General features: G+C 57.0%; 6 protein-coding genes across 6 annotated transcripts; 4 read left to right on the top strand and 2 right to left on the bottom strand.

The window, feature by feature from the left end:
• Window positions 1-3: 3 nt before the first annotated feature.
• Window positions 4-478, bottom strand: F5144DRAFT_570646 (uncharacterized protein). The gene has a single exon (XM_066788788.1). It carries the CDS (start codon window positions 466-468, stop codon window positions 139-141), a length of 330 nt encoding a protein of 109 aa, XP_066642446.1. The 5' UTR covers window positions 469-478; the 3' UTR covers window positions 4-138.
• Window positions 479-2,571: 2,093 nt separating this feature from the next.
• On the bottom strand, window positions 2,572-3,650 carry F5144DRAFT_214755 (uncharacterized protein). Its single transcript, XM_066783081.1, has 2 exons — window positions 3,356-3,650; window positions 2,572-3,274 (listed from the first exon to the last, which is right to left on the bottom strand). The coding sequence occupies exons 1-2, from the start codon at window positions 3,392-3,394 to the stop codon at window positions 2,606-2,608; spliced, it is 708 nt and encodes a 235-aa protein (XP_066642445.1). The 5' UTR covers window positions 3,395-3,650; the 3' UTR covers window positions 2,572-2,605.
• Window positions 3,651-3,839: 189 nt separating this feature from the next.
• F5144DRAFT_547441 (uncharacterized protein) lies at window positions 3,840-5,901 on the top strand (the record flags this gene model as incomplete). The annotated part of the gene is made up of 2 exons (XM_066787472.1): window positions 3,840-5,463; window positions 5,822-5,901. 2 exons carry the CDS (start codon window positions 3,840-3,842, stop codon window positions 5,899-5,901), a joined length of 1,704 nt encoding a protein of 567 aa, XP_066642444.1.
• A 274-nt stretch (window positions 5,902-6,175) lies between these two features.
• Window positions 6,176-9,937, top strand: F5144DRAFT_214746 (uncharacterized protein). The gene is made up of 2 exons (XM_066783080.1): window positions 6,176-6,455; window positions 6,519-9,937. The coding sequence occupies exons 1-2, from the start codon at window positions 6,330-6,332 to the stop codon at window positions 9,774-9,776; spliced, it is 3,384 nt and encodes a 1,127-aa protein (XP_066642443.1). The 5' UTR covers window positions 6,176-6,329; the 3' UTR covers window positions 9,777-9,937.
• A 704-nt stretch (window positions 9,938-10,641) lies between these two features.
• Window positions 10,642-10,986, top strand: F5144DRAFT_602126 (uncharacterized protein; the record flags this gene model as incomplete). Its single annotated transcript, XM_066791185.1, has 1 exon — window positions 10,642-10,986. The coding sequence occupies one exon, from the start codon at window positions 10,642-10,644 to the stop codon at window positions 10,984-10,986; it is 345 nt and encodes a 114-aa protein (XP_066642442.1).
• A 411-nt stretch (window positions 10,987-11,397) lies between these two features.
• F5144DRAFT_214738 (glycosyl hydrolase) lies at window positions 11,398-13,049 on the top strand. Its single transcript, XM_066783079.1, has 4 exons — window positions 11,398-11,515; window positions 11,609-11,961; window positions 12,019-12,091; window positions 12,144-13,049. The coding sequence occupies exons 1-4, from the start codon at window positions 11,426-11,428 to the stop codon at window positions 12,981-12,983; spliced, it is 1,356 nt and encodes a 451-aa protein (XP_066642441.1). The 5' UTR covers window positions 11,398-11,425; the 3' UTR covers window positions 12,984-13,049.
• Window positions 13,050-13,147: the final 98 nt, after the last annotated feature.

The raw sequence follows: 13,147 nt of genomic DNA, 5'->3' as shown, positions 1-13,147 counted from the left end.
GGTTGGAACTCAGATAGTGGTTCAAGTTGAGGATGTTCGAGAAGCTGGTGATCCGATCTCTGGGATCTACTATAGATGATACAGGATATCAGACGTCTTATATCCACGCCAGACACTCTTGCCACGGCACATTGCTGCTCACGGGTGACCACCCCATTCGGTCTCCGGAACAGTGGTTTGATTTTCCCATTCAAGGTTGGATGGCCTTAGGCTCCCGCAGAAAGCCATCCTTCTGCCCTCAACGTACAATGTCCCCTGACATTCAACACCAGTAACGTTGCCGCCGGAAACATGGGAGTGGGCCTTGATTTCCAGCATGGAAGCTGAGACCTTTGCCCGCGTGTCTTCTTTCCGCTCACGTTCTTTACCTCGGGGACGTTGGCCCCGGAAGCTCACAGGTCCCAGCACTTCCCCGTGATAGAGCACTAGGACTCCGAGGGCGGAAACGCGCGGGTTTAACCAGGTCATCCCCAGGAAGATGCAACATTAGCGAACACCATCTCGGTCGTTATCGGACCTACCAAGATGCTCATATCGGCCGCTTGTGATAGCCGCCAAGTTGGGGGCCAATAAGATCTGGCATCTGTGGTCAAGCTTCGATTTGGGCCCCGCGTGCCCGGCACTGGCATGCAACAGGATCACCAGGCACCCGCCACGAGCGGGAGTTCCCCAAGATTTGGACGGATGCGGAAGGTCGAATCCCTGGACAGGAGGATCTGATTCGCTGTTGGGGAGGAAGCTCCAAATTGAGGGGTACCTCTCACGGGGACTGGTGCCCGATAGGGCCAGGTCTGGGGGAGCCAGGGATATGCCGCCGGGCTTAGGGGTCGTTAAGCGGCCGGCCCGACGAAGAGAATCTGTCATCGGCTCGGAGCCGTGGTTGGCACATGGGAATGGTCTGGGCAGATGACGATCCGATCGACAGAGGCTCTGGGGAAAGAGGAGTCTGGTGAACAGGACAATGAAACTTCTGGAATATTCAGAGAATATGGACTCTACAGAACCATCTTCATTCAGTCAACACGTGCGAAACCCTTAGCATCCGCGTTTCAGCAGATCGATGTGTGTGTGTGCCCACGAGTTTAATCAAAAGTTCCTTTTTGAATGTGGGCTGTTGGGTTACATCCCCTAAAATGAGGGGCCGAGCCGCCACATTTATTTCGGAAGGTCTTGATCGAGGACCTTAGTTCCGGGCGTAGCAAGTCTCGGCGGCTCCAATAATGAAACGGTAACAGAAAGTGCCCACCGCGGTTGTCGAGGGGTAGTGCCATTGAACGTGGTAGTCTAAGGGGTGCAGACGCACAATCCAGGGGCGCGTCACAGTGTTGGACTGTTGGACGATTGGTGACAGACGTGGAAAATGCTACGGGTACCCAAACTATGCCGAAGATAGGGGTTACGTGGGGTGTACAAGACTTGTATGTACCTGCAACGTTACAAAGTGCTGGAGTACCTACATCAACGAGGAGAGGCATTTAGTGTCTGTGTGTGAGTCCTGTTATCTAATGGCACCGCTCAAGGGGTGTAGCTTGAACCTCGCTTTATTTCGGGGTTTAGACGCTGGTACCCTTATCAGCCACACACTTTTGAGAAGAGCGGGGGGGATAGAGCTGCATTGAAGCGCATGGCATTCAAATCACAAGTTCCCGCGGGAGAATAGTCTAGGTAGTCATGCACCACTCAGCCGTTTCGCGAATACTGTCCTGTGCGGTCTGGTAACCACCAGACGCCAACAACCCCCCAAAGCTTCCTACGAGCGACCACCTAAATCCCGCTCGATCGCGGCGTCGAGCACGTCGCCGACGGTACGTCACAACCAGGCCATGTGCCACCTGTCGTGGTAGGGCAGGTTGGCGTTGACGGAACCGTGCAAGGGCGGGGCCCCTCTGAAAGAACTGAACGACCTACTAGAGGCATGGGCTGTATCATCGTAGACTGTACCATAACGGCATATGGGATCGGAACCGAGGTGGGAGCTGCGATGCTGAATGAACAACGGGGAGCCGGGCCATGTTCGGGGAGATGGTGCCCTGAAATCAAGTTTATCTTAGAAAAGGTGAGTCCGCAGGGAATCCCACACGGAACGAATCATGTAGTATCAGTGACGGACAAACCACATCCTCGCCAAATCCATCCTTTACCTTGATAGTATTTCTACACCGCTAGAAATGGGTCAGGCGTCGACGTAACGACAGCTTATTCATCCTCGGTACCGTCATCGCGCTGGTGAAACAGCATATGGCGGTTTGATATTGCCAACCGGCGCGGTCAACCTGGATTCAGAGAGAACCGGGGAACAACTAACGCCTTGTAATGTCTAGAAAGTATTGCCCGAGACTGTTAGCCACTAATAGCTGGCCATTCTCTGATCGTTTTGGGGGTCTGGGATTTCTTGCTCATCGAGTAGCAAACGCCTTTTCTTGTAAACTAGCGCAACCCTACGTTGACTCCGAACAACTGGCTTTCTCCACGTGTCTTGTCCTCCAGACCACCCGAACAGATAAGAGAAGTGTCGTTATTAGGTACCACGATGGATGAGGATATCTACGCCCTCACAATGTAAGGCCGATCAGTGAAGAGGGTGGATAGGAAGGCTAAAGCAAGTTTATAAAGCCTCGAAGGGTAGGCGCAAGCCGTCCCACTGCAGACATTCGAGGTCATCTCGGTAGGCCCGCATCAAGGAGTTAACATCCCATTGCACAATCTGCTCACGGTCTTTTTCTGGCGCAATTTCGTTGACACGTTCCAGGTCCACGACCATAATCGCCCTGCCGGCACTGTTCCTCACGAGGTGAAAATTATCGAGCTTCACGTCATCGTGCGAGATGCCCTGGCTCATCAGGGCGCTAAGTGCCTGGCGAAATAGGGGTCGGAGATCTTCTTCCCTGAGAACTGCGCCCTTGGGCTCGGCCACGCACGCTCCCCCAATATCGGACAGGATCAAGGCAGGTTTCCCTTCAAACCGGACTTGCCCGTAGTAGATTGGGATTATGGTGCCCTGCAGACCCCTCAGCTTTTGATAAGTGGCTATTTCAGTGTCGAACTCCTCGTCCCATCCTTCCTTTTTCTGCTTCAGGACGATGTTGAGTGGTAGGAACCATTCTGGAAACGAGCGTTCGGCCCATGAACGGAGCGGCGATGGGAGCCAGCGGACTAGCGTTTGTATGGTGCGCTGCAGAACCGAAACATGCACCCGGAGTCGTAGAACATTGGGGTGTTCACGATCGTTCCGGGCACCTGTGGCGCGAACGAAGCGGGTGCCAAAACGGAAGGACTAGAAGGTCGAATGGGAGAAGTTAACACTTTGATCACGAACTACAAGTAAAATTTCCTTTGCCATGTAGGGGAGTTGTACTATTGTTCGTGCTGATGAAGCCTTGGCTGTGGCCTCCATATCCGGTTTTCACGATCGATGTTGAATGTTGTTTTGTTAACGCGTTAAGAAGGCGTGTGACCCTCGCTAAACTTCCTTGCCAGCCGAACCCGAATGGCCAAAACCTAGACCGTGGAAACAAACTATTATGTAAGGGGAAAACACTGCCTAGAAAAATGACATCGACAAACAGTTTCCATGTTTACATTCCCGCAATTGACGACGTTTAGTCGGCATTCTACATTTAGAATCCGGCTGTTCCTGAATGTGGTGCATTGGCCGGATGAGTCAGTGGGGTGAGGTGGTTACAGGGGAGCAGTGGTCATCTCCGTGGAACCATCGGGTACATCTTCCCCACCAACGATTTCAGGGTCCGTCACTCCTGTCCTTGATCCGTTACTTCTAGCTCTACCCGTCCCCGAAGTGCCATCCGCCACGCCCGAACCTCCAAGAGCTACGGTCTGCGATGTCTAAAGAACAATTATTCCAGCTGCTGCCGCTGCCTGACGACGGGTTGCAGCAGGTGCTGGACCATGGGGCAACACTATCCAAGGTCGAAGCGATCGAGTACTTCAGCACCCTGCTCGGCGACTCGTCGCAGGTTATCGATTTCATTTCCACCTTCAACGCCCGCCGGGTAGAGCCGAAGCCAGCACCACCCAACGCGCCCGTCACCGCGCCCAGCTCGGGCCAGACCTCCGAAGCTGATGTCGTCCCAAAGCAACGCCGCGGTCCCAAAAAGAAAAAGGCCGCGATACATACCCCGCCTCCTCGACAAGTCGCATCGTTTGAGCTAGCGCCGGGGACAGTGTATAACAAGAAGGGCCAACAAGAGGATTACATGTCTGGGAGGCCAGGTACATCAACTCCGCCGAACAACAATGCGCACCGCACCAACCTAGGATCGTCGCTCAAGTCCGCGACACCACCTCCCCAGTCATCCAAACCCCCCCCGTCCGGGGTAGGCACTCTGGTCTCCGACCTTGGCCTCCCCAAACCCAAGCCGAAATCCACCCCCGTCTCGCGCACCTCCACTCCCGGCCCATCCTCCTCCCGCATCACCAACAACCCCCCGACGACCACCACCAAAATCTCCATCACGGGCGGCACGCCCATGCACGGCAGTTCCACCGCGCTAAGCGACCTCGACCAAGCGATCCGCTCCCTCGAAATCACCACCAACCCCTCCCACACCTCCAACGACGTCGCCGCCCGGCGGTGCAACTGCGTCGCCACGCGCCACCCACTCCTCGAGGCGGCGCCCAACTGCGTGAGCTGCGGCAAAGTAATCTGCATCAAGGAAGGGCTGGGCCCCTGCACCTTCTGCGGCGCGCCGCTGCTCAGCGCGGGGGAGGTGCAGACACTCATCCGCGAGCTGCGCGCGGAGCGCGGCCGCGAGCGCCAGGCGATGGACCGCGAGGCGCACCGCAAGGCGGAGGCCGCGGGGCCGAAGAAGCCGTTTTCCCGGCCCGGCGTGGACAAGGCGGATCTGACGGTGGCCGAGGCCATGGCGCTGCAGCATCGGGATCGGTTGCTGGGGTTCCAGGAGCAGAATGCCAAGCGCACGACGGTGAGGGATGAGGCGGCGGATTTTGATGTCACGGATGTGGGGGGCATGTGGGCGAGTGCTGAGGAGCGGGCGCTGGCGCTGAAGCGGCAGCAGAAGTTGTTGAGGGAGATGGAGTGGAACGCGAAGCCCGAGTATGAGAAGCGGCAGCAGGTGGTCAGCATTGACTTGTCTGGGCGGAAGGTCTTTAAGAAGATGGCTAAGATAGAACGGCCGGCGAGTCCTGGGGAGGAGGAGGATGATGGGGTGGGAGGGGGTGGTGTGTCAGTCACGCCGCGGGCGGATGGGAGCAGTGGTGGTCAGGGCGGTGGAGCTTTCAGCAAGAATCCGCTCTTGGGTGGCTTGATCAGGCCGGTTTACGATATCAAGGGGAAGGGGGAAGAGTTGGAGGGGAGGAAGGACAGGAGTGCGCGTTGGCGGAGGGTGCAGGATGACCGGGATGATAATGAGGCTGTCATCCTTGACGGCGGCGTCTACGGGAAGAGTACTGAGGTACAATCAGGGGCTGGGGATGAGCCTGCGTGTGGGTGATGATATTGGGGTGAACTGGATCTCAGGAATGTTTGGGCCTTGGGTCCAACCACATGACATGCCAACGTCACCAAACCGTTCTCGAGTGTTTCCAGAAGCCGAAACAATGGCGTTTGTGGGGCCATGCCAGGGGACGGTAGTGGGGCCGCCTTGGCGTTGACGAGATCGAACGCGAACCAGGCAAAATGACACAGCTTTGGTCCTCATTGAGAAGCGATTGGGACAGTTGCAAATCTCAAAATTGCTTAGATGATGTTCGGGTAAACTCTGGCTTCCCCAAGGGCCACTGCACAATCATCTAATATGCCTTTCCATCATGTGTTTTGAGCATTTGCAACGGTTGACCCCAGGTCTTGGCATAAACCGCGTTACAGGGATCCTCGAGGTCCCTGCGAACTTGCGGCGCGTCGTTGTCTCCACCGTGACCTGAGCACTCTGCAAGCTTCAACATCCGCCATCGACCCTCTTTTGAGAGAAATAACAACCAAAACAAAGGGCCCCTTTGCCTTTCCCGCCCAATGCCCTTCTACCACCGCCAAAAGTCAATAACCGGATCCTTTTTACGCGAGATAACCTAACCATTGAGACGAAATACCCCGCCATTCTCCGATTTCTAACGCGTCTTAAGACCGAATTGAGTCCAGGGTTCGCAACAGCACCGGACTTGCACTCCGTTGCGCTCGATCGCCGGACCGGCCATCCGTGAACTCTGGATTGGCAGGGGAAACATCGACGCGCCCAAGTCGCAGACTCCCGCCTGTCCTTAGAGCGATGACCCCATAAACTCCGGCTGGTTTCCTCCCGCATCATCGATCCTCAAGACTCTCCGATGCTCTCCCAATCCGTTACGCTACCACGATGCCGACAACCCACGTTGAACCGGGTTGCGACCCATTGTTACAAGATATCGCGAATACATTATGGAAATCACGGAAGGTTGTTGTCATCACGGGCGCCGGTATTAGCACCAACTCCGGCATCCCAGTAAGACGCGTCCCTCGCCCGCTGACGGTTCCCACGACCCCCCAGTTAACCATGTTACTGTAGGACTTCCGCTCTGAGAACGGTCTATATTCCTTGATACAAGCTCAGTTCGACGAAGCCCAACAACAAGCCACCGACAGCAACAGCGATGCCGACCCATCTGACGCCATCGAACCGAGGCCAGCCAAACGGCAACGGAGGACATATGGCGACTCCAGCCGCCAATCCCTTGGGGTGCCCGAGATACCGTTTCCAGGGCTCCGCAATGCGGCGGCAAAAGAAGTCGAGCCTGGTATTCAACAACATAATGCGACGAAAGAAGAGCAGCCTCGCAGCACGGTGGTCGAGAATGTCAGCATAGAAGTAGCTCCCTTCGCTTCCTCTCCCCCAAGCCTAGCCTTTGCCACTCCACGCCCTCGGCCACCCCACCTCCTCGATACTCTTCCGGCGAGCTCTTCGCCTCTTTCGTCCCCACCACAAGTTACGTACGACCCCTATCAAGAGTCGACAAACGGTTCGAGCCAGGACACAGAGTCAAGTCGGTCGCAAAGCGAGGAACCCTCCTCGGTAACCACGCCATTACTCTCCTCCCAAAATTCTTTCATCTCGTCTCGGAATTCTCTCCCGGTCATGAAAGGGCGCGATCTATTCGATTCCCAAATCTGGTCCTGCCCAACCAAAACATCAGTGTTCTACACCTTCGTATCTACCCTTCGCGAGAAAGTGCGAAGCGCCGAGCCCACCAGCAGCCACCGTTTCGTCAGCGTTCTGCGCGACAGTAGGAAACTGGTTAGGTGTTATACCCAAAACATCGATCAGTTAGAGGAACGCGTCGGCCTCAGTACCTCGTTATCGCTAGGGGTAGGCAGCCGGTATCGCTTTTCTACCCGGTCCGGCCGTAACACCGCTGGGGCGAAGGGTTCGGCGAAGGGCGCTGAAGGTATCCCCGACGCCAGCCAGGGGTCGTCACAGAAGGATGGGGAGCAGGAAGAAGTGGCACAATCACAGGAACAGCCGCAGCCGGGGCAAGCAGGTGTTGACGCTGCTGCAACGGGAGACGCCAGTGGCGGGCTCTCGTCTACGGGTCCAATATCACAATCACAAACATCATCGAACCCAGCTGCCGATTCGGAGGACGCCCCATCATCTACGCAGCCCGCATCGCAAAGCACGGCACCCGCTGCCCCTAACCGCGGCGTCGAATGCGTGTTTCTCCACGGGTCCTTAGCTGAGCTCCGCTGTTTTGTGTGCGCCCGCACCGCGTCGTGGGAAGAAGACACCCGGCTGGCAGACACCCTCGCCGGTCGGCAGCCTACTTGCCCACATTGCGCCGGAGCTACGGCTGCGCGCGAGGAACGGGGCAAGCGAGCGCTCGGGGTGGGCAAACTGCGGCCCGACATCGTCTTGTACGGAGAAGACCACCCGCATTCCCACCTCATCAGCCCCCTCGTCCAGCACGACCTTTCGCTCGGCCCCGACATGCTCCTGATATTAGGAACGAGCATGCGTGTGCACGGTCTCAAGGTCCTCGTCAAGGAGTTTGCCAAGGCCGTCCATGATCGGGGAGGCAAGGTCGTGTTTGTGAACTTTACGAAACCTCCCGAGAGCGTCTGGGCCGATATTATCGACTACTGGGTCCAGTGGGACTGTGATGCCTGGGTCGGTGACCTGCAAGCAAGAAAACCCGCCCTATGGCTCCCACCTGGAACTTCACTCCCAGAAGAGGACAAACCGAAGACTTCCAAGTTATCACGTCGGCAAAGCGGCGCCGAAGGAAAGCGGAAAGAGAGTGCTGCTAAGACGTCGAAGCGAGGAGGGGAGAGTGACAGCGACGGGTTCATGAACAGCCAGAAGAAAGAACCCGGACCGTCGCTTCAGCTACAAGGGCCCGAGCAAGGGTTGGAGCAAGGGTGCAAGGAAGAGATGCCGCCACCCCCGGCGAAGGCCGTGCCCAAGAAAGCGGTCAAGGTCCCCAGGGAACCCAAGTTAAATCCCGACGCGAAGCGCCCTGCGTCTGTTCGGGATCACAAACAAAACGGGGCGTACCTGGTTTACAAAATCATGGATGATCTGCGGCGCATCACCGGGGGAAGCCTAGCGCGATCTGCTGCCTCATCTCCGACCACCACAACCAGACCAAAAGCCAAGCGGCCTCGGAAGTCAGCACCGGCGACACTGGGTCCCCAAGATGCGCCGACGGAGCCGAGTCGCGTCGTCGAAGCGCGTCACACTCCGACTGTAGAACACCCGACGGTGCCGGCATCATCCCCGGCCCCGAATGCGCCCTTGAGAGGTGATTCCCCCGTCCGCGACAGCGCAAGTTCCATTTCTGCTGCGGTCAAGAGCCGCAAGCGCAAGTCGGCCGTCACATGGCGCATGGTACGCGGCGTCGAGACGCGTGTCTCGCTCAACGACGTGGGCGAACCACAGCCGCGCACGACGCCTGTCCCTGTCACGCCCGCTGTACTCCCACCCTCGCCTGTGCCAGTACCCGACTCCCGGCGCCTTCCCCCACCGACGCCGACAACTCCAAAACCACCTCCCCAGTACCACCCCGACCCGCAATACAAGTCCGAACCACAACCCGCAGCCACGGCGCCGGCCACCTCAGCCATCGACATGGCGATAACCGCCGGCTTCCGCGAGACCGACCGACTCATCGCTCAAATCCACCAAGAAACCCGTCTCTCCCGACCCGCGACCCCGTTACAGCTCCCGCCCCTGATCGTCCCGAACGCGTCCAGCCAACAACAACCGGCACACACCACCCACCCCCATAACCGTAAGGAGGAGAGCAAACAAAAGCAGGAGGAACAATACCAGTACCACACCGCGAAGCTAGTCCCCATGGAACCCAAAGTCGACTCGCCCGGCCCGCGGAAGGGCATCTCCTCCAACGTCGGCAGCCCCGTCGCACCCGGACACAACCCCTTCTTCATGGCCGACCCGTTGGTCGGGTGGCTGGGCTATCCGCCCGTGTGGCTGCAGCAACAGCTCGCTTCGCAGGCCTGGGCTGACGGGAAACAGCAGCCCGGGCAAGGACAAATACAAGGGCAAGGGCGCGATGCAGAACGGGGGGCACGTGGCCTCGGCCGGCCTGCGCCGCTGCTGATGGGGGGGAAGCAGGCGAAGGGAAAAACGAAGGGGATGGGGATGCCGCAGCTGCAACCGCAGCCGCAGCCGCAGCCTGATCAGCGGGCGAGGATGGGCGGCAGCGGTGCGGTGTCGCCGTGGTGTCCGGATGAACAGCTGAGGAAGGAGCAGGAGGCGGCGATGATGCTGTCGGCTATGCGGGGGACGGGGACGGCTGAGTTTCGTTGAGTTCGGCTGGGCTGTTGTTGGAAAGTCTTCGGGATGATCTCTTGGAGAGGGTCGACGTTCCAGTGTTATATATAGCCACGCACGGCTCCATGGTGGTGTAAAGGTGTGGAGAGCTTTTCTTGGATTAGGGCGGTTTGCTTCAAGGGTGCATTGTCATGCATGGCGGGATATCATGGGTGTATATATGTATGATGGGGCTGTTACTTGGGTGGGCATAGTAGCGGCGTTGAAGGGTTTCAATACGGGGGCAGGGCCTGGCGTTCTGGCTTGGTAAAGGCATAGTACCGGCGCTGATGGTGAGTGTACATACTATACTGCTATTCAGCAACGGCGAGATCCATCAGTTGTGGGGAGTTTGGGGGCATTTGAACTACAGTCTTCCGTGGTGGTTTCTGGGTGAAATGGTGATGCCACGTCCAACACCGGATGGATATGAGTGTGTCTGAATACCGTCGGGGCTTCCTTCACACATGTCATGACTCCGACAGCCGCAAGTCCGTCCCTTTCAACTTCTCGTGGGTTCAGACTGAAGTTCCAAGGGACTAACTATTCACCAGACCATTACTGAGTCCGATAGACCAGAATACACCCGGTGCCTTAGGGTTACTTGCCCAGATGCTGCCCTAACTTTGGCAATTAAAACCCAAATCGCACCCGGTGTCTACACTCCCTGCACTCTGCACCGAACAACAAAAACAACCTGATCCACACACCTTTTCTTTTTTCTTCCCTCATCGCAGGTTAAGAGCCTTCGCTAGGTAGGCAACAACATCACTCAAGATGGATAGTAACGCCCCTCTCGGCATGCGGCCCCAGCTTCCGCAAGCCCAACAAGAGTTTCGTTTCTCCATGAGTCTTAGTCAACATGCTCGTCGATGATCGGAACGACAAGCATAACATTATCAAGCCCATCAGAAGGCTCGTGAGGAAGGAAGATTTCTTCATGTGGCGCCATGAACTCCTCAATTCCCTGAAGAGGCATACGCTCGACGACTACATCCTCAGGGGCGTTCCGGAACCCGTCGACAAAGCCGACAAGCAAAAGTGGGAGAAGGATAGAGTGGATGTCGATTTCTACATCCAGCATTCCGCCCCCGACTATGGGTCTGGACGGCTTTGGGATATGGGTTGGGACATCGCCGCGCGGGATCCGAAGGCTACCCTCGACAAGTTGACCAAGTACTTTTTCACCCTTGGCCGCGGGCGTTAAGAATACCAACCTCATAACGACTCAAGAGCTATCTGCAACCGAGACAGTGAGTGGCTGTGCAACAGCACCCACGGCGGGTAAATGGCAAATGCTAGGCGGGCCGCGGGCCGGGTATGGGAGGATGTTCCGCTTTGGGCAGCACAGAAGGTTTCATCTGATATCAAGCGCTAGTTATGGTATGGGCCTCCAACCCTCCGAAGGGAAGGCAACTCATATTACGCTCGGGGCCTATTAACCCACTAACAACTAGGGCCTCCCAGCCGTTGCATTTGTCCACCAATACCGGTCCAACCCAACCCCCGCAAAGCTACTGTTGCAATGAGTGATATTAGTGCGTATAAAAGGGGAATGTCGGCTTTATCTCGAGCCCGCATTCCCGGTTGTCTGTTGGCCGACTGAGTGAGTAATTCCCTACAATCCGTCCCAAGCTTCAGCAACGATGCGCTTCCTGAAGGTCGCGCTAGCGGCAGCGCTCTCGCGCGTCGCGACGGCATCATTGCAGGTTGTACCGGGAGGAACATGGACAACGGTAAGCCAATCCAAGCAATAATTTACAAAAAGCACGACACAGCACCTACTAGAGCAAACCCAACAACTAACTAACCCCTCCCCTACCATCCAGCCCAACGGCGAGCACCTCCAAGCGCACGGCGCGGGCCTGATCCAAGTCGACGGCGTCTACTACATGATAGGGGAGGACAAGAGCGGCGGGCACTCCTTCTCCAACGTCAACTGCTACTCGTCGACCGACCTCGTGCAGTGGAAATACGTGGGCGCGCTGCTGTCGCAGACCAGCTCTGGCGACCTGGGGCCTAACCGCGTCGTGGAGCGGCCCAAGGTCATTTACAATGACAAGACGCGCAAGTATGTGCTGTGGATGCACATGGATAGTAGTTCGTATGGTGAGGCGAGGGTTGCGGTGGCGACGGGTGATACCGTGTGTGGGAAGTACCAGTATCTTAGGAGCTTCCAGCCGTAAGTACCGTTTCTTCAAGGTTCGGTGTTCGTGACTGCTGACTTGGTGCTTTGCAGGTTGGGGAGGGAGAGCCGTGATATGGGATTGTTCAAGGACGACGATGGAAAGGGGTACTTGCTGACTGAAGACGTTTGTACCCGCCCCCTTTGAAGCAGGTTGAACAAGCACTGACACAAAACAGCGGAACTACGGCCTTCGCATTGTTGCACTATCGGATGACTTCACGTCTCCGACCAGCGACGTGTTTTCATGGAAGCTCGAAGGCGGCAACCGTGTCGAGGCTCCTGCTATGATCAAGCTGGGCAACACATACTTCATGTTTGCGTCCATGATGACGGGATGGGATTCCAACGACAACCAGTACACGACGTCCACCAACCTGCGGTCCGGCTGGTCGAGCTGGAAGAAGTTTGCCGACAGCGGGACCAACACCTACAACTCCCAAACCACCTACATCCTCAAGACCAGCGAGAGCAGCGCCATCTACCTCGGCGACCGGTGGATGAAGGACAACCTCATGGCCAGCACCTACATCTGGCTGCCCCTGAGCATCAGCGGGACCAGCGTCAGCATGAAGAACTTCGTCAGCTGGGTGCCCACGTCCAACTTCGCCTCGTGGCAGAACCCCCCCGCCGAGACCAGCTACGAGGCCGAGCAGGCCTCCTACGGCGGCAAGGCGCGCAACGTCGACTGCTCGGGGTGCTCAGGCAAGGTCGCGGCGGGGTACATTGGCGGGCCGGACCGGGGCAGCGTCACCTTCAACAACATCCGCAGCGACATCGACGGGCTAACCACCATCCGCATCAAGTTCCTCAACGGCGACACCGGCCCGCGGTACGCCAACGTGAGGGTTAATGGGGATGGTGGGCGGAAGGTGGCCTTCTTGCAGGCGACGGTGAACCCGGCGAGCAGCACGCTGCATGCTAACTTGAAGAAGGGGTCGTCGAACACGATCGTCATTGAGGGGATTGATGGTGGTTGGGGCCCTGATATTGACCGGTTGATGGTGCCGGTTCAATAAGGTAGGTAGTTATGGGCTGTTGTTAAGGCTCGATGAATATTAGGGGGGCACCCCTTTTTGAAGTTGACCGTCCAAGGCATTTTGACATGACCTATCAAGCATGCAAAAATGGGACCTTTGCTCAGAGCCACTTGCCTTCACTTCCCTGAGTTCTCTCCTTGTAA

Source organism: Chaetomium tenue (assembly GCF_020726465.1).
Source record: "Chaetomium tenue strain MPI-SDFR-AT-0079 chromosome Unknown F5144scaffold_4, whole genome shotgun sequence".
Taxonomy (NCBI): Eukaryota; Fungi; Ascomycota; class Sordariomycetes; order Sordariales; family Chaetomiaceae; genus Chaetomium; species Chaetomium tenue.
The sequence above is the reverse complement of the archived record's forward strand: the minus strand, read 5'-3'. Positions and strand labels throughout refer to the sequence as shown.

Coding starts and splice junctions, on each gene's coding strand:
- F5144DRAFT_570646 (XM_066788788.1), bottom strand. CDS start 468: ATGACCTGGTTAAACCCGCGCGTTTCCGCCCTCGGAGTCCTAGTGCTC.
- F5144DRAFT_214755 (XM_066783081.1), bottom strand. CDS start 3,394: ATGGAGGCCACAGCCAAGGCTTCATCAGCACGAACAATA. Junction 3,275..3,355: donor CTTCATCAGCACGAACAATA/GTACAACTCCCC, acceptor TCGACCTTCTAG/TCCTTCCGTTTTGGCACCCG.
- F5144DRAFT_214746 (XM_066783080.1), top strand. CDS start 6,330: ATGCCGACAACCCACGTTGAACCGGGTTGCGACCCATTGTTACAAGAT. Junction 6,456..6,518: donor GCACCAACTCCGGCATCCCA/GTAAGACGCGTC, acceptor ATGTTACTGTAG/GACTTCCGCTCTGAGAACGG.
- F5144DRAFT_214738 (XM_066783079.1), top strand. CDS start 11,426: ATGCGCTTCCTGAAGGTCGCGCTAGCGGCAGCGCTCTCGCGCGTCGCG. Junction 11,962..12,018: donor TATCTTAGGAGCTTCCAGCC/GTAAGTACCGTT, acceptor GGTGCTTTGCAG/GTTGGGGAGGGAGAGCCGTG. Junction 12,092..12,143: donor GGTACTTGCTGACTGAAGAC/GTTTGTACCCGC, acceptor GACACAAAACAG/CGGAACTACGGCCTTCGCAT.